Source organism: Camarhynchus parvulus, chromosome 1 (assembly GCF_901933205.1).
Source record: "Camarhynchus parvulus chromosome 1, STF_HiC, whole genome shotgun sequence".
Lineage (NCBI taxonomy): Eukaryota > Metazoa > Chordata > Aves > Passeriformes > Thraupidae > Camarhynchus > Camarhynchus parvulus.
In genome coordinates this window covers 73,921,663-73,945,070 of record NC_044571.1, presented here as the reverse complement: position 1 = coordinate 73,945,070, position 23,408 = coordinate 73,921,663, and the positions used below count along the sequence as shown (strand labels likewise).

Genomic DNA, 23,408 nt, shown 5'->3' with positions numbered 1-23,408 from the left:
CAAGGTGGCCAAGTGAGTTCTGCCAATTGTATTACTTGGCTATAACTAAATCTCTGAAAAAGAAGTTAAAAGGGAATTGAAAGAACAAGAAGAAATCATTCTCTAAAACGCCAGAAGGAAAGCAAGTAATCATTTAGAAACCAATTTCTTTCATACATATATTCTTCCATACAAAAGACAGGTCTAGTACACATCCAAAGAAGGAACTATGCTGATGTATTAGAGTTTCTGGAAAGCTTTTGTTCTGAATCATAGGTGCAGCATCACACCTGCCAAACATGAAAGCCAAGGCATTTTGGATGTTGTGTATTTAGTTCTCTCGCCATGATTGATATTGTTTGGTATCACCCTGGTTGCTCAGGTGCTGCGCAGAGATCAGAAAGATGCAGCAAGTCATTCTGATCTATTAGTTTGAAGTTGGGATGTCCTACAATACATCATTGAATTACCTAAAGCTAACAAAGGAAATTCAGGTATCTATAAGGGCAATGCACCTGAAGTTCTTGTTTCTACCAGACTCTGATTAAAGCCCAGAGCTGTCCTGAATTGACACATTCATAAGACAGATCAGCTCTACAATCCCCAGTCTTCTTTTTCCTACTTCACTTTTCTTTATTCTGGGCTTATCTGCCACATTCTTCCTTCATATAAATACTCCTTTTTTCCAGCCTTCCCTTCTCTTTTGGCAAGCACTGATTAACCAGAGGAAAAAAAGGCACCTCTAGGACTCTTAGCACCAGGCAAAACGACATGGCCTCCCACATCTCATAACATAATTGTGCAACTATGTCATTGCTACCATCCATCTGATTTTCCACAACCAGAATGCACAGTTTTCATTTAACCAACAGAGAAGAATCACAATTGTGCTTGCCCTGACCAAGAGAGGCCCGTTATACACAAACATTTAAAGAGCAGTCAGGGAAGGCATCCAAACTTCTCACAGGAGCCCTCTGGGCTTTCATTTGGACAGCTCAAATACAGCGCAAATGTGGCTAAAACCCAAGAAAAGGGGTGAGATCTCTAACCATTCAGCACAGGAGTTTAGAAAGAAATCAGCATCTGACTATGCATAAATTAGAATGATTTGAGAGAGGGAAAAATTACAGTGTTGTATTTTCTGATTAAATCCTTATCATGGTAATTACCATGAATAATATGAATAAATTATATGAATTATTTCATTATATAACATCCTGTTTACTAAATAATTGAAGCCTTTTTTAATTTGCTACGTTAGTGAAGCCATCAGGCACCATGGCATGGGGCTACTTCCTGAAGTAACTCTTGCAAATCTGTGCAAGGTATAATCCAGGGTCAGCCTCATTTTTCTGCCAACCTATGTTCAGGCCACTGGAACCATATCTCACAGCTTGATTTTAAATCAATTCTTTTTTTCTTATTCCACAGTAAAACCCCTGGAGTCTTACACACTGCTGGCTTCCTACACACTCCACCTGGAGCGTGCTGCTCGTTGTGTCTCTTATTGCTCCCTCTGCTGCTACTACTTGCTTTTTGGGTGGCCCCTTCAAATAAAAAGCCCTGCTAAAGAATTTAGTATCACTGTGATACTGAAAGGAAACCTTAAGAGACAGAACTCCTAATGATCGAGATTATACTTGTATAATACCTCAAGTATACTTTTTTCCCCCACTTCAAATTTCCTTTGAAATTTGTGGATGAAATGGGAAATTCTATTAAACACAATTAGCAGAGGAACAAAAGATACCTGCATGGTTCCAGTGTGGGTTATTTTCAGCTTTTTTGTACCGTTTCTCTTCTGCTTATTTTCTTGTTCCAATTTGTATTCAACTATTGAACTTCTGCTTTTCCTGTTTCCTTGCTAACGCAATCATAGCTGGAGTTACTTCCATATAAGCTAATAAAAGTGCATCTGCTTGAAAAATTTGTCCAAAAAAAAGTCTATAGATTGTATAAAATGTATCAGTTTGGTTTAAATTGTCATGGCAACACTGACGTCTTTAAATGACAGAGCTAATATTTGTGGAATGTTGTATCATAATGTATTTCAGGAAGCTGCAAAGAAGAATAATCTATTATTTTAGAATACAAACCTGAGTGACATAAGAATACATCTCATCACATTTAAATTTATTCAGCATTTAGCACCTCTTCTGAACAACAAAATCACCTCAGAAAAGTTTTTCTGATCTCAATTAGTATTTGCTTAAGACAAACAAAGGCAGAATTTTATCATGTAAAACCTTATTACAATTCCAGTCTCCCTGTGAACACAGACATTTAAATCTGTTGGTTTAATTCATCATATAATTCAGTGAATAGGCATTTTCAAAACCTATCACCACACTGAATTAAAGAATATTTTAATCACATAATATCAAAGGATTTAAGATACCAGTGCACAGAGCTCTTTTAAGGCCTGTGTCACTGACAAGAAAAGACTACCCACCATGCTGGTGAGCAAGGTAGCTCAGGATTACTTTGAGCAGCAGAAGTCAAGCAAAAAACAGATGACAGGGGACTGCTTAGTGTCTAGGGACCAACCTCCTGTTTGTTTCTGCTATAAGAAATGAAAACTGTAGATTTTCCTATAAGTAGTTATTAGGACAGATAAAACTTTATATAAAGTCAATGGCATAAAATGTAAACTAAACAAAAATACCTTCAGCCATAGAATTCTACTTTTAAAATTCTGATTAGCATTTCACTTTACAGTTATTCCTGGCCATAATTTTAATGTCTAGGAAAGACTGTCCTGCACAAGTCTTCAATTGCAACATATCTTGTAATTTTAACATAATTCTGGCAGAATCCTAAATGCTTATGAAGTAATTTAATATGGGCTACATTTACACAGTTCTTACTCTTCCCAGGTTTTCTTCCCTAATGCAGCTGTCACTGCTGTTGATTTGTTTCCACATGCAGAAATAGCTTTAATTTTGTGTCCACACAATATACACAGAAGGATGTTTAGTGAATTGAACTGGAATGTAGCAGAACAAGGTGTTGCAAATTATTTCTCTTAGGTTATCGCTATAATTTTTTACAATAAACCATGCACATGGTCTTTAAGTAAATGTAAAAAAGCAACAGGGCACCAGAGCTTTGCTGGCTTTATCATGTCTATTAAATATTGTGCTAAAATTGCTTCACCATGTGAACAAGGAGAAGAAAAAGGTCCATTACACAATAGTAGCAGCAGCAGCAACATTTTGCATTTTTACTTTAGCTTTGAAAGCTTTTTCAAGACTATTATTTTGGTTTATGATGACAGAAATGCAAAACTGTGAACAAGTAGATTTGCACAGCAAGCAAAAATGATTAGGCTGAAAGTAATTTTCCATTTTACAGACTTTTAGAGAAGCAAGGAAAGGCAACATGCAAATTTCCTTTTTGCGAACCTATAATACCAGAATACCACTCAGCTAAATCCATAAAAGAAGGTCAGCATTACTAATAAAGCATTTAATTTTTCACTGCTGAATTCCTCTTAGGAATTATTGCACATATTTTAAAATAAAATTAGTTTCTGGCCAAAATTAAAATGTCCTGATGAACAACTCAAATTAATTGTTCTCACTTTCTTGAAGTAAAATATAAAAAGGAAAAAAATGCTTTAGTAGAATTAATACACACAAATACAAGGTAACTTCTCTTGAGGTTATGTTCCAGGAATCTGTCTCTAAACACCCACAAGCATCTATTGACATGAGTGAAAGGATTACATAAGTCTTAACAGCATGAATTTGGGAAAATTGAACCACTTACAACAGTCAAAGACTAAAGAAACTACAAACAGGGTACTTAAAGCTATCAGTAGTGAAAATCTAAGACTGCGCACATATTTTGTACTCCAGAAATGTCAGAAAAAAACAGTTTTCAAATGTTTTATTGACTTCTTTATATCCTCAAGTCATGCTCCTACAACAGTGAGAACTAAAACCATTTTCAGATGTGAAGAAAATAAAAAGTAGAAATAGTGATTTAAACGGATGTTTTTTTCATTGAGATATAACAGCAAAACATGAATAAATCAAACTCTAGGCTCACTTTTTCTCCATATATCAAATAGATTAGTGTTGGGTTTTAAAAAGGTTTTTTTTCACCACTGTAAATTAAAGATTTGGGCCTGTTTCGTGGTATTCATAAATTTGACATAGCATGCAAGGGACGGCTGTGGGAAAGGCAGCATTTCAAACTGCTGAGGTGACACCCACATCAGCCACCTTCCAAAAGAGGCCGAAGGGGAACAGGAGGCAAAAGCCTCAAGCACAGCAGGGTTGCCTTAGAATCATGACTACAAAAATAAGAATGGACAAGAGGGCAATAAGTCAGAATCTAAATTTAAAACAAAGACTCAACTGGTAAACAAATAGCAAGGAGACAACAAAATCCCTCCATCTCTTCTCATTGAGCTCTTGAGAAAAGGAAAGGTGGGAAAAAGATTTAATAAGTACAGGTATGGCTTGAACCTGGCATGAGATAACATACAGACTTTCACCTCCCAGTGGGATTAGACAGAGGTTTCATGAACAGAGACTTTGGGTCTTCTACATACTGATATTTCTTCCAAGTCCTCTTCAAGAAAATAAATCCTTTCATGAATTATACCCTTCTATTTCAACATCCCCATCTCTCTCTACAAAACTGCAATTATGTTATTATCTTCAATAACAACTAGCCTGTATTTCATTTGAAACACTGTTAAAACACTAAATATCGGGAAAGTAGCACTGATCTAGAGCAGAGCATTCAGCTGTGTAAAAGCCAGAAAACATGCTGGTCTGTCATTCTCATTCTATTCCCATTTGTGAGAGCAGCACCTATTTCCTCCATCCTCAACAGCTGTGGGGATGGAAGTTTCTTTTGGGCATAGTCTGGGGAAGTGATAGAAGCCCTGGGAAAATCTCTGAAGGAAATAATAGTGCCCTAGGCAATTCACAGTGATTAGATGAATGAAATTATTGAACAGAATTTAAGGGACACAATCTCCCTTCTCCCATCCGAGGCAGGATATCATTTGTAGACTTGCAGCAGTTTCCTCCCACCACTCCTCTGCAATACAACAGATTAATTTTTGTGGATAATTTTTTCAGTTCTCAAATGAAGGCAGAAAGAGAAAGTAATTTGTATGTGTCAAATTTCTGTACTATGTTATCAAAATAAAACTGGCAAAAGAGGTTTGTTTGCTAGACTTCCTGCTGGAATAAAACACCTTGCTGAAACCACTGTGGAGACATGCAAGAATTTTGAAGACTAACTTAAGGAGCCCCAGATCATAATGCAGATACTCCATGTAGTAAAGGCTTATAAAGGACATAAATAATCATCTAGATTATCTGACATCACACCCACATTTTTCAGACTGCTGCCAACACTTCAGTGGTAACACTGATCTTGTCCTGTGAATAAGAATGCATTTCACAGACATGGAAAGACATGGAAACCTCAGGAAGGCCTAGGAGCCAGTTTCTTAACCTAAGATCAAGAAACAAACATCATCTGGGAAAGACCATCGCATTTTGTGGTGACAGGATCTGGGAATCACCTGCACAGAAACTACCAAGAGCATTTTAGATCTTAACGGAGAACAACAATTGGCATCTGAGATGCTTCTTTTTAAGCAAGTTGAACAAAAATACCTTCAAAACCTAAATATGACATCTCATAGGACTGAGGCTACGGTACCATAAATTAAAATATGGACATTGCAACAGTAATGGCTTTGACAAGATATCTACTTTGAGCATATGCTCCAATACACTTATCCAGTAAATAAATATTATGGCTGAATCTTAAAAGGTCAGTCAAGGAACTTGTTCTAATAAAACAATGTGATGTACTACATCTTTGCCTAGTAACAAAAAAGAAACACATTACTTAGCACCTGATCCAAAACTCACTGAAGTTGGTAGAATTCAGAGCCTTCCAAAACTACAATAAAGTATTTGCATAGGCTAGGAAACACAATACATTCTTGTAACGTTATTAATAAATCCTATCCTTCAAAAAACCAAACAAAAACAAAAGAAGAAAACAAAACCAAAAATGAATCAAAAAAAAAAAAAGGGAAAAAGCCGTTACAACAAAACAGTTGCTTTTTCACCTAGTGTGACCATTTAATGTTGCAAAATCAATCTCCAGCAATGGAGAAGATGTATGGGAAAAAAAGTGGGTAGAATTGACTCTTCTGCTACACATTTGCAGCTCTCAGCATTTACTGTGGAAATCCTGAGCCAAAACCTATCTAGACCTCCCTATTTAATATTTAACAATGAAACTGTATTTCACTAAGTTGCTATATCTTTTTTTGCTCCCACTCACAATCAAGGCCTCCACTGCACTTCATGATCTAGAACACAAGTTCTACAATTACCTTCTTCAATTATCTTCTTCACTGAAAAAAGATCTCAAACCACTCCTTCATGTTATCTGTTCTGTGGCCACATCTCATATGAGAAACAAAAACAGTTGTATTCTATTAAACTTTTATGCTGATTTTTCTAGTCTAGAAGCTGCCTTCCCTTACACATCCACCCATTCCCCCCAAGCTGAAGAAATTTTGTTTACTTAGGTTTTCTTCAAATGGCAACTGCTCTGTGCTCCTGATTACAGAGTATGCTTTAACAGCTTGGGCAGCATTCAAGATATGGGTGCATGATGCATTCACTAAATGCCTTAAAATGCTAAATACTCCCTTTTCATAACCTCCAAAATTCTGATTCTCCTTTTAATCACACCAGCACTGAGACAATGTTTGCAGACTCACAACAACTCTCAAATCAAGCTACAGCAGCCTCTTCTGTACATACAGTCATGGCCTCACTCAGCTTCAAGATTATCAACACTTTGCCTTCACCAACCCTGTGTTCCATCTGAATTTATTGCCTCAATACTTGTGATGGGGTCTCTTCCTTTTTATTTGAGAGTTCTATAGAATAATCTCCTGTGTCTAAACTAGACATTTTAATTCCTTTTATACCCATAATGCCTTTCAGAGACCATTTAAAATAGGACAGGTGACTCTCATCATTTAAATATGTACGTCTCTCCAGCAACTCTCTAAAGTGGATCTTAAGAATCAGTTCAGATGTTTCACAATGTTAGAAAAAGCCTCACTTTGTACTTGGAAATGCTACAATTTACAATGGCCCCTATTTTTGACAGTCCTGCATAATTCTGTAACCATAAACAAGTCTCATCTTCCTTCAGGCCTTCCCTTTACTCAGGCCTCATGTCCTCCCTGATATTTCTAATAATAACATGCTTAATTAAAAAGTCATACACACAGCACCTTACCTTTGATGCCATACGCATGAACAGTGAGTTTTGATCCTCTGCTGTTCTCATCTTCTCATTTTTGACCAAATCCTTCAGGTTCATACTATCATCATCCTGAAAATACCTTACTCTCTCTTTATCTACATGAGTAGGCATCTGGAAGCAAAACACATTAAAAATAAATATTCACCTAATCAGAAGCATCAGCTAAAAAATTCAGACCCTAAAAATTTCAACAAGTTTAAAGAATCATGAATCAAGCTAAGCAACTCTGAAACACCTGAGCTAACAGCTCCATTTTATCTAAGGAGAAAAACATCTTTCCTTTTCTTCAATTGCATCAGTACTTCTAAATAAAAATGTAGCCTCTTCCCAAAGTCACTATATCCTTAACACACTTAAGGTATCCAAGCTACAACATTAGCACACAGGAAAGATAGACAGTAGTTCACTGAAACAGTTAATTAGCTCATAAAAATGAAATATCCTGAAAAGTAATTTTCATTATTGACAATTCTAAAGCTTTTGTAAAGTCACAGACATCACTGAAACACAGTAATCACAGACAGTACTGAAAATTTGTGTAAATGTGGTACCTCTGGGAAATGTTGCCACCTTAGAGTGCACAAGGGAACAGAGATATCCCTTAGGATAGGAATAAACTAAATTCCAAAGGAGTACAGGGAGTGGTCATTAACATAAAGCAGGACAGCATTTTCCAAAATGGAAACAACAGGACAATGACAACAAATTCCTCATCCTCTTGTGTCTTTCACTTCTCCACAGCAGTGTTGCAAACTGATCTGTCCTACTAATCAAGAATGCTTGCTAGAATTATGAGGTACTGTCACCTCCTCTTGTCTCAAAAAGATCAAAGTGCTACTATATTTACTGTTGGAAGCAATTATCCTACGAATAAAACACTGCTCCAGCTTCCAAGTTTCTTATTGTTCCCCAAAGCGAATTTTTTTACAAAGATTAGGTCATAATTATTATTGTCATGAGTAGCCATATTTTTTGTTAGAACTAAAGTGAAATTAGCCCCTGAGACCAGAGTATCTCAGTAAAATCTCTCTTAATTTGGAAATATTGAGCACTGCTAATCTTTGTTATTTACATAACTTTATGTAATATAAACTAAAGAGACTGATAACTTTTCCTTGAACATGCATTTAAATAAGCCCTGAAGTGATCCCTTGGGAAATGTAACCTGAAAATAAACTGAATATATGCTTAATAAATGTGTACTGTAATACTTAATTACAATCATCTTCCAAAAGGAACTTTTTAACTACCTACTGACATGCTGATAAGCCACTCATTAATTATGGCATCATAAAAGTAAAACTACAAAATCAGTTAAGAGGTGCAGTTCAGTACTCAGATTTGTAAAACTTACCATCTGCTGCCTTCTTCGTCCTCCTTTTGGCTCCAGTGGCTCTGTTGGTCCCATCACAGGCCATGCCCTTCCACTTCCATCTGTTCTCATAAGGACCACTTGTTCATCTTCTTGACGGCTTGAAGCCTGTCAGGTTTTAAGACACATTTTAAAACAGATGGCACAGACAAGCCAAAAGAAATACCTAATGCACATGAAATAAATGTTTAAAATCCTAAAGATTAAGTAACAGATTCTTTACATTTTGTGTGTTCAGTATAATTCAAAGTAGACAGTTTCACCTTAGTGAGGTATTCTTTTCACATTCTAAAAGAAAAAACGTATTAAAAATACATTCAATTAATTAAATGCGGAGCTTTTCTTTCCATAAGAACCAAGTTTGTATTCTTGCTTTTTTCACATAAAGCTTTATCTCCAGAAGACACACAATGCTTCTGAAAGAGTTAAAGAGATAATACTGAATTAATAAACACCACCATCATTATAATGGTGTATTCCTGAAAACCATCTATAGCCCATGACCACTTCTTTTATGGATTGGAAATGTGGTGAATAAACACCCTCACCTCTGTTCCCCAAAAGGTTATAGAACCTGTCTTCATGGAAAGTTCTTTATAGAGCCCTCACTTGAGGGGGGTCCCTATATAGATATATATAGGAGATAGATATATATACACACACAAGGGGGAAAAAAAAGGCAGAAATTCTTCACCAAAAAGTAAGTATTTCACTTTCTAAAATATTAAGAATAATTTTAAAAATAATTTAAAAGCCTGTGAACTTCCTGATTATACTCCAAAGATGTTAAGGTAAATCAGTTGATTAAATTAGAGCACATAATGGGGCCACTACTTAATCAGATGGTATTAGGACAGCCTTTATCAAATCTTATAAACAACTTCATTAATCTCCATTTCAAGCTATTTTCTACCAAACTGCTTTCCACCTGCCATCCTTGCCTAAGGAAAGCTTGTCCCAGAAACCCAAATAAAGTCTGGAAAGTCTGTAGATACTGAAGTATACTTCAACAGCTTAATTACATTTTTGCAAGGAAAGTCATATGAAGGTAAAAGTTATGGACCAAAAAGCTGCCTGGGTAAGCCAGACCTCTCTCTTCTGTAACAGCAAAGGCAAATCTCATTTTGCAAAGCAAACCAGCATGTCCAGCACAACTTTGGCTCCAATAACAATACTGATATTTTCAGAGAATACAACATGACTTATTTCCAGCATCAGGCAGATACATGTTATTCGTGTGTAATCTGTACCTCAAGCACTCCTTTTTCACAAGGTAAGGGCTTTCGTCCCTGTTGGGAGGGGGAGAAAAGGTGGTTCATTCCAATAGGAGAAAAAGGATGTGTGCATTCACCCCACACATGTAATGTGATAAAAAGGTCACAGCTGACTGAGACACAAACAGCCAGACTGGGGGGACCAGGTTTTACCATGCTATAGAACCTTATTCACAGCAGATACAGAAAGCAATGATGGAAGTTAACTACAATAAGAATGTATCACAGGAAACTTCTCCAATACCACAATTCCTTTAAAACTTGGATGACTTTACAAGTTTGGAGGGAGATATTGCAGCGAAATCTCAAAAATCCAGAGCATTGCTAATTAGTCTGAAATGACACAGGCCTTTGTAGAGGAAAAACTCACCATACCCACATGGTCAAGTAGGGATACAAAGCTCTCCCAAGAGGACTAATTGCAAATCACTAAAACCAATAGTCATTACAACAGCAGTGCTTCAACAACTGCAAAGAACAGTAAATACCAGATTCTTATATCAACTTACAAACATTTAGTTCCTTTTAAAGACATCCATCCCAAAATTTGTCTTCACTACAAGTCTTAATACAGACGTTTCAAAAAGGATGTCATTGATGTGCAGGCTGTTATTTTCCCATAAGTGAATGGAATTCACAAGGTGTTCTTTGTGTCAGACTTCCTTTGCCTTCCAAGAAGGGCTCTAAAATGTTAGATCCAAGCAACATGTGCACTTTCTTTTTTCTTCCCATTTCTGCATGCTTACACACTAACGTCCAAGCAGCAGAAAAGTATCTTCTGGATCCGAACCATGGAATGAGTTAGGAAAGGGACGGGGAATGGAGAGGGGAGCAAAAGATATAATACATACTGAATTCTTTGGGTCAGAATCCCACAGCTGGCAAGGTTTTGTCTGCTTTATGAAGCTTTGAGGTTTTTTCTCCCTAATTTCCAAGAGTCCTGAGTCCTGACACAAAGCATGTAATACTGACTATAATGAATTTAGATTCAGTATTCCAGAGGGGGAAAAAAGGCAAAAAATTATAGTAATTTTTAGCTTTAGAATACAAAGTACAAAGAAATCAAAATTGTCCTTCAAAGAGAGATTAAAGGAAGCAGATAAAAGGATAAAATAACTATGGACAGTATGAAGACCAATGTGAAGTCATGTTAGAGACTAACAGCAAATGCATACCAGGAATCAAAATGAATTCAATGGATGCAAGCCAAACATGATTATTCAGAAGATTAAAGATGTTATTAGAGGTAAAAACATCCTTCAAAACTCAAAACCCTATCTAAATAGAACTGACTTAAAAATATAGCATAACAGAAAGTTAATTGTATTCACACAAAAATGGATTTTTAGTAGAATCTTACTAACAATAATTAGTAAAGCTATTTCTAAACACATCAGAAACAAAAAGCTTTCTGGTAGAAAAAGATGCTCAAGTGGTTACAGCTTTATCAGAAGGCGACATTTGAATAATATATTAATTAACTGTATTTTAGTCAACTGCACTTTTTGAAATTAAAAAGAAAAAAAAAACTAGAACTTTAGAAATAATCTTTAAACTGAAATATCAGTAAAAGGAGTTTTTTTAGTAAGCTGCCATGAAGTAATGATTTTCACTAGAGCTTCCAAAAAAGAATGCTAACATATAATGTCCACATCCTTCAGTATATACTATATCCCTTAAATAGGTCTCAGTACAAAAATAATGGAAATCACCCAATATAATAAAAAGCTTTAAAATGTGCCAAAGGCTGATCCTGGGAATTCTGGAGCAATGTATCTAACATTTGTAATGGACAAGTTCACACAAGCAAAATAAAGACTAGACTTCCTCTACACTTGAAGAATTACACCATACTGAGAAAGAGCCTTTGCAGGAAAAATCCACCACTCACAGAAGTAATAGACTTTTTCAAAGGAGTGTGGATATCAATCTAACTGCAAGAGTTACTTAATGTTCTCTTTTTATCTTTTGGTATTTTCTTTCCACTTGTATTGCCATGAGTATATGACATGGTATATGGTAACACAATGTGGTCACTGTGATATAATAAATACTCATTAATAATTATGATCAGATAAATAATATTTCTGTTAAGTACAATAATAAGTTTAAAAACATATATTAAAGTACTTTTAATATACCTATTGTTAAATGTTAAAATTGAAACTGGAGAAGAGGCTCAGTCACTATCCCTAAATCTTGTGATGATTGCTAAACAAACAATATAATTTACAGTCTGAAATGAATAAAAATAGGGTCTATTTCCAGAATGAGTGAGGAATTGTTTGTTGCCATTAATTAAGGAACATGACTTTTTTACTTCAGGCCAATTAAATATGCAAAGTACACAGTTGTTCCCACCAAATGTACAAACTGCTATACAGCAATTAAGACTCAACTGAACAAAACAAGCAGACAAGTCTGGTTCTGAAAGATAAAAGCTTTAAATTAAATACATAAATAATAAGATACAGATCTGAATAAGAATTTTGAACTCTCCAGAGATTATCCTTATTCCATAATCCAGCAGGAGGAAGTGGTAATCCTCTGCCACATCAGGTGCACAGCTTAATTTGAGGAGCAAATGAAGTAGTGAGGTGAACAAATGAAGTAGTCAGACCAAGCATCTGAGATAAGATCCACTCAGTTTTCAATGCTAATAGCTATAGGGAATAAAATATATTTTAATAGTCAGTGTATTGTAGGGTAGGGAACAACTAAAGTTAAAAAAAAATTTTTTAATTACTGAGCCAACAAAAAAGCTGGATGCTGCATGATTTGAAAGCTTTCTGCACATGTTTGCTGAGAGCTACATTCAAGTGGCACAAGCACAGTGTAATAAAGGAATAACAAAGGAACAGTCTTTAGCAAGCAACTAGCCTCTACAACCAAATGCTAGCTTTGTTAAATCAGATGCTGCATTAAGCATGCCACCTGTTTCCTTTCCCCTACAGTCTCTGGCAAAAGGAAATGCTTTGAATATTGTCTTATTCCTCTACTGGAAAAGTCTGTCCTTACGTTATAGTATCAGTAAGCATCCAAAACTTATTTAGCACTTCTCAGAGTGCTGGACTCAGCTCTTTCTCCCATCTACTCTCTCCTGTTCACTTCCATTGCTCCTTCTCCTCCCACTCCAGTTACCCTTCTCTTAGACTCTCAACTCGCACTCAGACACAACCACCAGTTAGCAAAAGGACGGGTAAATCCTGAGTAGAAAGAGCATCTGCCTCCTTCAGTGCTGGCTAGTCCTAGGGGCACCATGTCTCATATTCAGGACTCATTCTCAACTTGGAGTCCCCACGTAACAGGTTTGAAAGCATCTAAGCTGCCCTTCAGGCTCTAACATTTGCCGTGAATAGTGGCACTGTAGCCTCCAATGTAATGCTTATAAAAATCAGTAGGTTAACCATTCTCTATGGCAAAACTGAGGTTTGCATCTCACAGGAAGATGAAATTAAAATGGTCAGAGGCCTATAACAGCAGTCCACTGTATACATGTTGTATCTTCGATCTGGGTTTCTTAAAGTAGAAAAAAGATAAGACTAAGAGAATTAGCAGCATGAGGAAGGAAAGCAAAAGCAAACTTCTAAAAACTAGGTTAAAAATTTAGTATTTCAAGAAAGACTTCATAAATATATTGATGAGTCACTATTACACATTCAAAAGGTGCTAACACAGTAATGGGATTTTTAAAAGGTTTTACAAGATCAGAAAGTTGCACTGCCATAATTAGGCCCTTGTGTTTAACAGTGAAGAGAAGCATTAGAAAATCTAATGCAGCCTGCAACACAACGGTGAACTATTCTACAGAAGAGCATCTGTATCAGGTAGTGCTTGGTTTGTGTGTAAAACACTGGACTAAACAAAAATCCCAAAAACTCCAAACCATGGAAAAGGATTAGGTCTCTATACTTTTTTTCTGCCAGTAAGTGAGTGACACCGATTACTAACACAGTAAGTAAAAAACTTAATTTGTTCTTATTGATATAAAGTCAGTTGCTCCTTAAAATTCAGCAATTCTTTGTCCTTATATTACAAAAAGGTTATTTTGGCTAAACTGTTTATTACTCAGAATAAGCAGTTTATTAATCTTCATTAATCTCCTTTTCACAATGAATATCTCTGACATTAGCCCTGCACGCACAAATCCTTCTATTTCTGCTCAGTACTTATTTTCTTAGAGCATCTTTAAGACAGGGTGATCAGAATATCATCTCTTGAGTACAATGGCCACACACACAAATCTAGAACCAAATTCATTAAGTCATACTGCCAGCCTGTGGAAGTAAAACTGCAACTAGTAACATATAACTTACAGCAGCTTGTAATGTATCTGTCCATTGATGCACCTAGAAATGGAGAAAACCAAAGCAATTAAGTCTAATTTTAAAATAATATCCTGGATTTCAGGAAACCACATAGCCTTGAAAATAAAACCTTAAAAAAAGCTCTAAATATTGTTTGATACTATAAATTGTTAGCTACACTTTGAAATGGTTAGTCACTTAGCCACATCAACGAGCCACTGTAGGTATGAGAGGTAAGAAAATCTGTAAAAACTGTAATGACTAGATGGCTTGTTTTTACAGCAAGAACATCTGACACAAAACATATATACTCAGACCATAAGAAAAAAGAGAAGTATTGAAGCATGTTGGTTCTTAAATCCACAGATTGCTATCTCATCTTATCAACTGATTTAACACAGTGAAAAGGTAAATACAGCAGTAAAAATAGGTAGAAATTTAAGATGGTGTTAACACAGCCAGAAAAAATGGTACCATCAGTTACAAGCGCTGCATGACACTTGGATGTGGTTTTTGTCTCTGGTGTTCAAGCATACTTGGAAGTTTTTGTATTCTCAGTTTGGATTCTAAGAAGTTTTAGTCATTCTGCCCTTTTACACTTTTTAGGTGCACTGAAATGGTAAGATATTTTACATCATTTACTTACTGATACAATTTTTCCAACATGTTTTAATTGCAAAAGCCACATTCCTATGAATTACATTCAGGAAGATAAAACTTTGACTTAATATGTCTTTGTCTTAAATAATTGTGTAATACACTCTTACTGACATCAACAAGAATGTTCAGCAAATAAACTAATCAATAACAGCATACACCTACTATTTTTTAAAAGTATGCACTAATGATATGAAAGCTATTCTGCAGTTCATACTCCTTTCATTATTCTGTGCTACATTTAGAGCTAGTCAAGTCTATAGGGAAAACACAAACTTTTGCTGGAGAAAGAATGGCACAGCCATCTTGCAAACAAGATTCAAGTGTGATGGAACAGCAGGAATCAGGAATTATGATGAGCTGAAAACATCTGAGAGTAAACAGGCCATGAGCCATCTGTTGCTGTATCTCCCCACCATCTGAAGTTTCAAATAAAATCTCAGATTTTCACTGTGCATTTAGTGAGGATCAGTAATCCCCAGCCCTCTAGTTTTTGCACAAGCGTCTCAGCTGTACTTTTACGCCAAGTAATTTAAAATAATTTTTGAAGTATTCTGTATATATAGGGTAAGTCTATCCTACAGCTGTATTTAGATTCTGCATTGGTTAAGTCAGAATGAAAGTTATGAAAACGTATTATCGGTAAATTTTGACAACCAAATATTTTCATTGCAGAAGAATATCTGTGTTTATAGTCTCAATTCCCAAACCTAAAATTTAACAACCTGGTACACCTGCAATTTTGAACATCAATTTTCAGGGTGATTTGGCTTTTGCTTTGTGTTTGCTTAGCACTGGCTTGGTTTCTTTTTAAATAAAAACCCCCACACATCAGAAGCATTCTTTTCCCTCTTTCTTTCATTTCCTACTCTGGAGTACTAATCACTATCTAAATTTTACATGTATACACACATATACACAAACACACATGTCCACACACACCACCTGACTTTGAGATAACTGTCTCTTTCTCCAAGGAATCACTGCCATTTTTAAGCTATTTGTGAACAGGTCAATCTTGAAAACATATGAAAAATAAACATACATTCTTGTTTTCCCCATTATTGTTACTGAAACCAAGAGAACATTATTTCAGGCTTGTTCCACATCTGATTCCTCTCACTCCTAATGCCACATGGTTTACTTGTCTCAGGATAGTAACTGTGCAGCAAATCATTTCTCCGGGTAAAGATCCAGCATGTTCCATCCTGTCTCTCCTAAGGCAGAACTATACACAATGGGATGCAATGGATGCAATTTTATAGGATCAGAGAATATTAAGCGTTTGGAAGGGACATTAAAGATCATCTAGTCTCAACCCCCTGCCATAGGCAGGACCTCCCACTAGACAAAGTTGCTCAAGACCTTGTCCAACCTGGCCTTAGAACACTGCCAGGACTGGGCCATCCACAACCTCACTGTTCCAGTGCCTCACCACCCTCACAGTAAAACATTCTTTCTAATATCTAACCCAAATTTTGTCTCTTTCAATTTGCACCCATTACTCCTTGTCCTGTCACTACAGCTCCTAACGAAGAGTCCCTCTCTGGCTTCTCTGTAGGCCGCATTCAGACAAGTAGAATTTGAGATTTAAGCCAAGCTGTTTTATTCAGTTTCTTTTCTAAAAACCAGTGTTAGTTCTTCAAAAAGAATTTTTAAAAATATTATTTATAGTGAGCTAGTTTCCCTAGAATTCTCCCTCAGTCTGGAGTCTAATGAATCTCAGGAATCCAAATTAAATATCAGAACTTCAATACATCAAAATTTGTGTTCAGGCAGGAGGTGTTGGAAACATAATCAACCTTATTATTTATATTCAAGAAGAATAATTAAATAAAAATAGCAGAAGTGCTCAAAGTACATGGAGTTCTTAATATTATGAAATGTATTCAGTAAAAGATGAGTCCCACTTATGCCATAAAACTCACCAAATTAACTTTTCCTTGCACTATAAATCTTCTCCTCCTGAGATATACAAGCAATGGCCTGGAGTCTGTTACTCTCACAGATGCAACAGGTAGCCTAGAAAACATTTCCTCCTTTGAAGCAGCACCATGTCAGCCACTGTAAAGTGAAATGCTGTGCCTGCCAAAATTCAAGTCTTACTCTACGGATATCTTCTATGCCCAAGAGGCTTCACAGAAGCACTGAATACTCTTCAGTAGAAAAAGACTCATACTAGAGCAAAGGCTGAAGGACTTCCACAGAAAATTCAGTTATTCAAATGAAGATTTTCTGTGATTAAATAATTCATATTTTCCCTATATATTCTCAAATGCATAACAGAAAAGCCTATAGCTGTTTCTATTTTTCAGAACTCTCTTCTTTTAAATAATCAGTGACACTATACCCTACCATGTTATTCTGATTAAAGTACCACCTTCCAGCTTTCATTCAATTTTGTATTGATTTTTGTCTTTCAAATGCAATTCATCATTATTGAAAACTGTCTCTAGCATTTGCTCAGCAGAAACTACTTTCTGTTTCCTGCATACTAATTATGTTCTATGGAATACAGAAAAAAGCTTAGGGTTGAGAAGCTTTTCTTCTAAGCCATACTTCATTTGGGATTGAAAACACTTTTAAAAGATGCATACTCTTATACTATATTCATCCACCACCATGTTGTTGGACCAGATGTTCATGATAAGTACCTTCCAAAGGATATATTCTATATTCTTCCTCTTCCTCATTTAAATTTGTACATTCCCATTTTTGTAGTAGCAAAACCCGCTGCAAATTATGTGCCCCACAGGAGTTCCACTGTTCCAGACAGAGTTTGTTAAATAAAAATACTGAATAAAAGTATAAATTACATCAGTTGTGACTGGTACTGACAATGGCAGAGGTGACATCCTCATAATCAATGCAACAAAATCTAGGGTTGTGTAGCACTTTCAGAACAGAAACACAAACTGTATTTAAGCGGTAAACTATGAACACATGGAAGTTGTTTTGTAAATGCTGAAGTCTCCACAATTTTCTGCTGTCTCCTTGCATTCAATAGGTATCATTTTCATCACCTATCCCAACTCAGAAACTCTATGGTACAGCAGCCTTCTCTTCACAGAGTTTCACCAGGACTCAAAGTGCAGTTTTGCTTTCTCAAAATGCCCATGACAAATTAGACAATAAGCATCTGAAAATAAGCACAATTTCATTCTATCCCATATGAAATCAAAAGTTTTTTGATTTCCATAGACCCTGAAGGTTGCCTCCTACTCAAAGATAAAATAAGCACAACCTAAATGTGGCTCAAGCATTTAACTACAATACCCATTAAGACCCCAAATTCCATTAACAGATAATTTAACTGTATTCATACTAAAATTCATAGGGTTACATATTTAAGGCAGCCTGTAGTGAACAACAGAGGAGTTCTACCCAAGCTGAGACATAGTGAAGTATACCAGCTGAGAAACACAATGTTTTTAAACTCCAAACAACAGTTTTTGAAAACTGTACTTCACAACCACATTTTTGAGATTGCTTGGGGTAGAATTCTTGTCTAAGTCAAAAAAATTACAAAACTAGTCACTAAGTCTCACTGTAAAAGCTATATTTGCCTCTACTCCCACGGACAAACAAAATAAAATGATACAAAATTAAAATAGGATTTAAGCTAACACTTTATAGTCCCTTCAGTCTGTAGTTTCTTGATCACTTTAAGGCAGAATAAACTAGCACCACTATCAAAAGAATTGATCCTGTCCTCTGTAGAAACCCCAGCGATTCATACACCCCCTTACACTAGTGTAAGTCTTCACTCAGTCACACAGGGAACAGAATTGAGAAATTGATCTGTGTCAAATTAATTAAGAAAAAAAACTTCCTAGGGAGATGCATTCAAAATTGCCTTCACTGCTTCCTGATTTATCTCCCCAGCTCTCCCAACAGAAACTGAAATAAGGTAAAGCCACACTTCAGGACCACCCAGCACGACACTAGCCATGCTGCTCAGCAGAAGCAGAGACAGACCTGCCTGAAACAAAATGCTTCATGCTTGTTACTGGTAATGGAGGCACAGCTATCAAACTGTGGGATCAATAGGATATCTGTTCGGAAAACCATTTCTGTGGCAACTGCCTCAAGTACCTCACTTGGAGTACGCCTGTGTGAAGTGGCTGAGGCTGGCACTTGGGTGGTCTATGCCACAAGAAAGCTGAATCACGCAGAGCCAAACAGCCCTTCACAAAGCAGCTTCCCTTGTGCTATGGGATGGCTTCTGAACATCTGGGCTGCTGACACACAGTGTGACATAGCTGGCCCTTGGTACACAGGAGTACCAAACACATCCTCCTTGTGTCCCACTAGTCAAAACCAATTCAAAGCTGTAAAATCAGTAAAAATAGCCTGGCATCACAAAGACAGGGCTTAGGACAGAGCAACTGTAAGCTCTGATGGACTTCTGACACTCAAACACCACTTAATACAGACTAGAAGAAGCCAGGAAAGAGGCACAGGCAAAGGATATTCATAAATATTTACATCTGGTATTTTTGTAATGACTGTTAGTTGTAAAAATGCTCTAATTAAAAATTAAGATAAAAATCAGAATATGGTTGAAGACCAGATCTAACCAAAATTGTTATCCATAACTCAGTACCTAAGGAATAGGTGTCCACCAACACTTGTGAGGCTCACCCACAACATGCTCTTTAATTCCCAATGTTAAAATCTAAATGGATTTTTTCCTGTGTAATTACACAACTCCAGTCTGCTTTATTTAGGGGTTTTTTTACATATATGAAAAACATGCCAAAGAACTGCACTGCAATGAAGCAGAATCTACCTACACAGAGCTTTTGTAATTTTGAATTGTTGTGAATTCAGGTGTGAGACTTAAATACTATCATCATAAGGTAGTCAGGCAGAGACCACACACAGTAATTCAGTTTAATTTGTCTTCTAAAGACTGGACAAATACTAGTTGGCTTATGAGGTCTCACATGAAGCTTTTTAGGACAAAAAAGTTTAGTGGCTTTTAAAACTCAACTCACTAGCACCTGAGTTTTTACTGTGGAATTGGGGTCAAATTGAACACGAACATTAGTTTTTATCTGAAAGTTTCCTCTCCAACATGAGGACAGAGCTCATAACTTAAGGTATTAGCCCTGTTTTCTTATATCAGTGTTGCTACAGAAGAAGCTTTCTTACATTTCTTAAATACCACCCTTCAAAAGGAATAACATTTGAAGTGCCAGCTTCTTCAGAGACAGCAGTCATGTAACAGCCAGCACATACCAGTTTCATTTTTAATGGAAAATATATATCCTTGCTGAGGAAATATTATGAGTAAAAAAAAACCATTGAATTTGCTAAACTTCCATGGACAAAGTTTTGTTTACCAACAAAAAGTACAATTCAATTTGGACAGTCACTCACCTGAAGTCACACTTTCTAATGTTCCTGAGTACATCTGATGTTCTCTAATTCAGCTGTAACCTGTATCATACATATAACATTAGTGCAAAGAAAAGAAAAAATTTTCCCACTTACCTCTCTGCCAGCCTTTGCTGGAATCTGTCCCTGAGTCTCTCTCAACTTGCGAGCACTGTCAAGTTTTGCTTGAAGTTCTGAAGCTAAATCCTTCAATGAAGGTGATAGTACTCCATTAGTTTAGCTATCTAAAACTCTTAGGATATTTTTATATCAAAATGAACTATTCATTTCATTTTTGTGTGTTTTGATATAGCATTTTTAACTATAATGACACAAAATAGTGAAGAAAATGTCAATATAATTCACACAACTCTTTATAGGATATAACATGAAAAAAATGTTCAGAATAGAGGCATCTGAAGTATAGGAACAAGCATTGCCCATAAAAAGACCAGAAAATGTATTCTTAAGCATTATTAAGTTCTACTAATAAATGCTTTGCATAACTAAGCATAGGTATTACTTTATGTATAGGAAGCTAAATAAGGAAGCTTGAACACACCCTATGCTTTTTTTTTCTTGTACACACACACATACACACCTTTACACACATACATCAGCTCTAAGGGTCTAGGGAAGTATCTCTCCGAAATTTTTGCTATGAAGTTTCACAGCTCTCTACACTCCATGTCCAAATCCTGCACTTCAGATCTTATTTTGAGAATTATAGTGTACAAGAGGTAGAAAATTATAGTGTACAAGACGTAAGAACAGTTTACAGTCCTGTGCAAATTGGTTTTGATGCTCCTGTGCTCCCTTAACCATCTGACTATTAACTAAATAGAAGTATTTCAGAATATCTTGGATTTCAAGGAATTGCCAGCCTATCAGCCTGTAAAGAATAGAACCATTTATACTCTAACCCCTTTGTCAGTTTCACTGACTGGACTCCAGCCATCATGTCCATACTTGCCACCCAAAATTAAGTCATTTGATCAGCACCAGGCAGCAAATCAGTGACAAAAATAGATTCAGAATTCATTTGGCCCACATGGCCAACCTCAAGCTCCAGCCACCAGAACATGCTGTTACATAATCATCTGTTCTGGTGTGTGGGGATGAACTTGCTTAAACAAGCTGCATTTTCAATCTGATTAGAGAAAGACCATGAAAAATATTTAAAATGCCACAAGGCTATTATATATTATATTAGCTATTTTATTATTTTAATTGTTGTTGTTTGGTTTTAGGGTTTTTTTTAACTAGGTTGATTCAGAGTGCATATATAGAAAATTGTATCTATAAAAATAATAATAAATTGTAGTACTGGTTTCTGCCACATGATTTGGGTCAAAACAAAACAAAATGATCCAATATTAAATGAATTACACTGTCTCCACAGAATACATGTATATTTTTCATCAAGTCACTTGCATTCAGTTTCCATCAGTTTGAAAAGAAAAAGACAGATTTTTGCCTGAAGTCTTGTTTAGGCAATGCTACTGAAGCTGAGCAGAATTAGAAAAAAAAGTTTACAAATTTTTGCTGCTTTCCATCAGTCCTTGGAAACCCTTCCCCTCCACAGTACTTTAGCAATTAGTGTATAGATGGCTTATAGACAGCTTATAGATAGTGCATAGATAGTATATGGTAGACACCAGTCCCTCACAACCCTATCATAATTACTTTCATATAGACAGCTTATAGATAGTGCATAGATAGTATATGGTAGACACCAGTCCCTCACAACCCTATCATAATTACTTTCATAAACATATTTTTCCTCACTAGTGTATGTTTTTAGTATCTACTAAGAAATCTAGAGATTAACATATGAACACATCTATTTAAATCATTAACACTGTACCTTAGTAGGAAATACATTGCTTCAAGTAACTTTTAATTCACCTTTGAGGATAATAACATTTAAAATGGACATGATTTCTAGATAAGGTATAGCTGTTCAAATGTTTAAAGCTACATACCCACATCTATGTCTAAAGCCTGTGAGAAAAGAATTCATAACATAAAATTCGTTGGAAAAGAAAATATTTGTAAAATGGACACTTTCTCCTAACAAAATTTGAATTATCTGATAGGGGCTTTAACAAGGATCAACACCATGTCCTAATCCAGCAATAATGACAAAACATACTAAAACTTTCCACCAATCAAAGAATCGATAGCTCTTGAGAAATATTTAATTACCACTTGGAGACTTAACATGTTTTGTATATTACTATAAATAAATATTTATTTATTATTCCTTAAAGATGCAGATTTTGGTGCAAATATTATGTCACAAGAGGCAAACTAAACAGGTGCAGTAAAAATTAATCTTAAAAAATCAATACAAAAGCCCACAGTGATAGCATTTGCTTCTAAAAAATATGAAAATAGTTCCTTAAGAGTAGCTATTCAGAGCCAAGCACTTGAAAAACACAGCTTAAAAACTAACAGACTCTGACCTTGTTATAACTGAAGCTTCCAGACAGTACTACTGAAGGGAATTAACTCATTATAGCCATGTTTAATGTACTAAATAAAATACATAAACCTCCAAATTTTGTGTTGCTGAAGAGTGAAATTCTTGTTCCTTCAGGTAGCTGGCTGAAATAAAATGTTTACACATTAAATATGCAGCTGTTTCTCCCAGCTCCACAGACCAACCTCAATCAGGGCAGGACCACACGGCATTTCACAGCTGTTCTCAGTGCAGAGCTGGCTGCAATGGCATATGCTATTCCTTTCAGTTTTACAATTTCCATATCACAATTAATAAGCCTGCTTATACAGCAGAGCTATGGACCACAAGCACCTACGTGCGACAAAGCTGATGAAATAAGCAGAGCTCCAGACACTGTTTACCTTATAACAAATACAGGGAGCTTTGTAGTTTTCACCGGCTCCATTTTTTATAAAAAGATAATAAATACTATAAAAAGGGCAGAGAACAACTGGCTTAGATACGCTGCTTATCCTAGAAAGCCCAGGGTCCTGAATCCTCTATTTGAGTCTGCGAACTACTGCATTTAAAACAGAAATTACTGCAAAAGCAGTATCTTCAAATCCTACCAAATTTTGCAAGTCTTTATTTGCTTGAATCAA

General features: G+C 35.9%; 1 protein-coding gene across 2 annotated transcripts in view; it reads right to left on the bottom strand.

Annotated features, from left to right (window-relative positions):
- Window positions 1-23,408, bottom strand: part of CWF19L2 (CWF19 like cell cycle control factor 2) — a 59,395-nt gene that overhangs the window by 12,713 nt on the left and 23,274 nt on the right. For both annotated transcript variants that reach the window (XM_030949029.1, XM_030949039.1), the window contains exons 10-12: window positions 20,418-20,507; window positions 8,663-8,788; window positions 7,282-7,419 (exon numbers count right to left, since the gene is read on the bottom strand). In XM_030949029.1, the coding sequence (XP_030804889.1) occupies window positions 7,282-7,419; window positions 8,663-8,788; window positions 20,418-20,507 (354 nt within the window). The remainder of the gene's footprint in view (window positions 1-7,281; window positions 7,420-8,662; window positions 8,789-20,417; window positions 20,508-23,408) is intronic.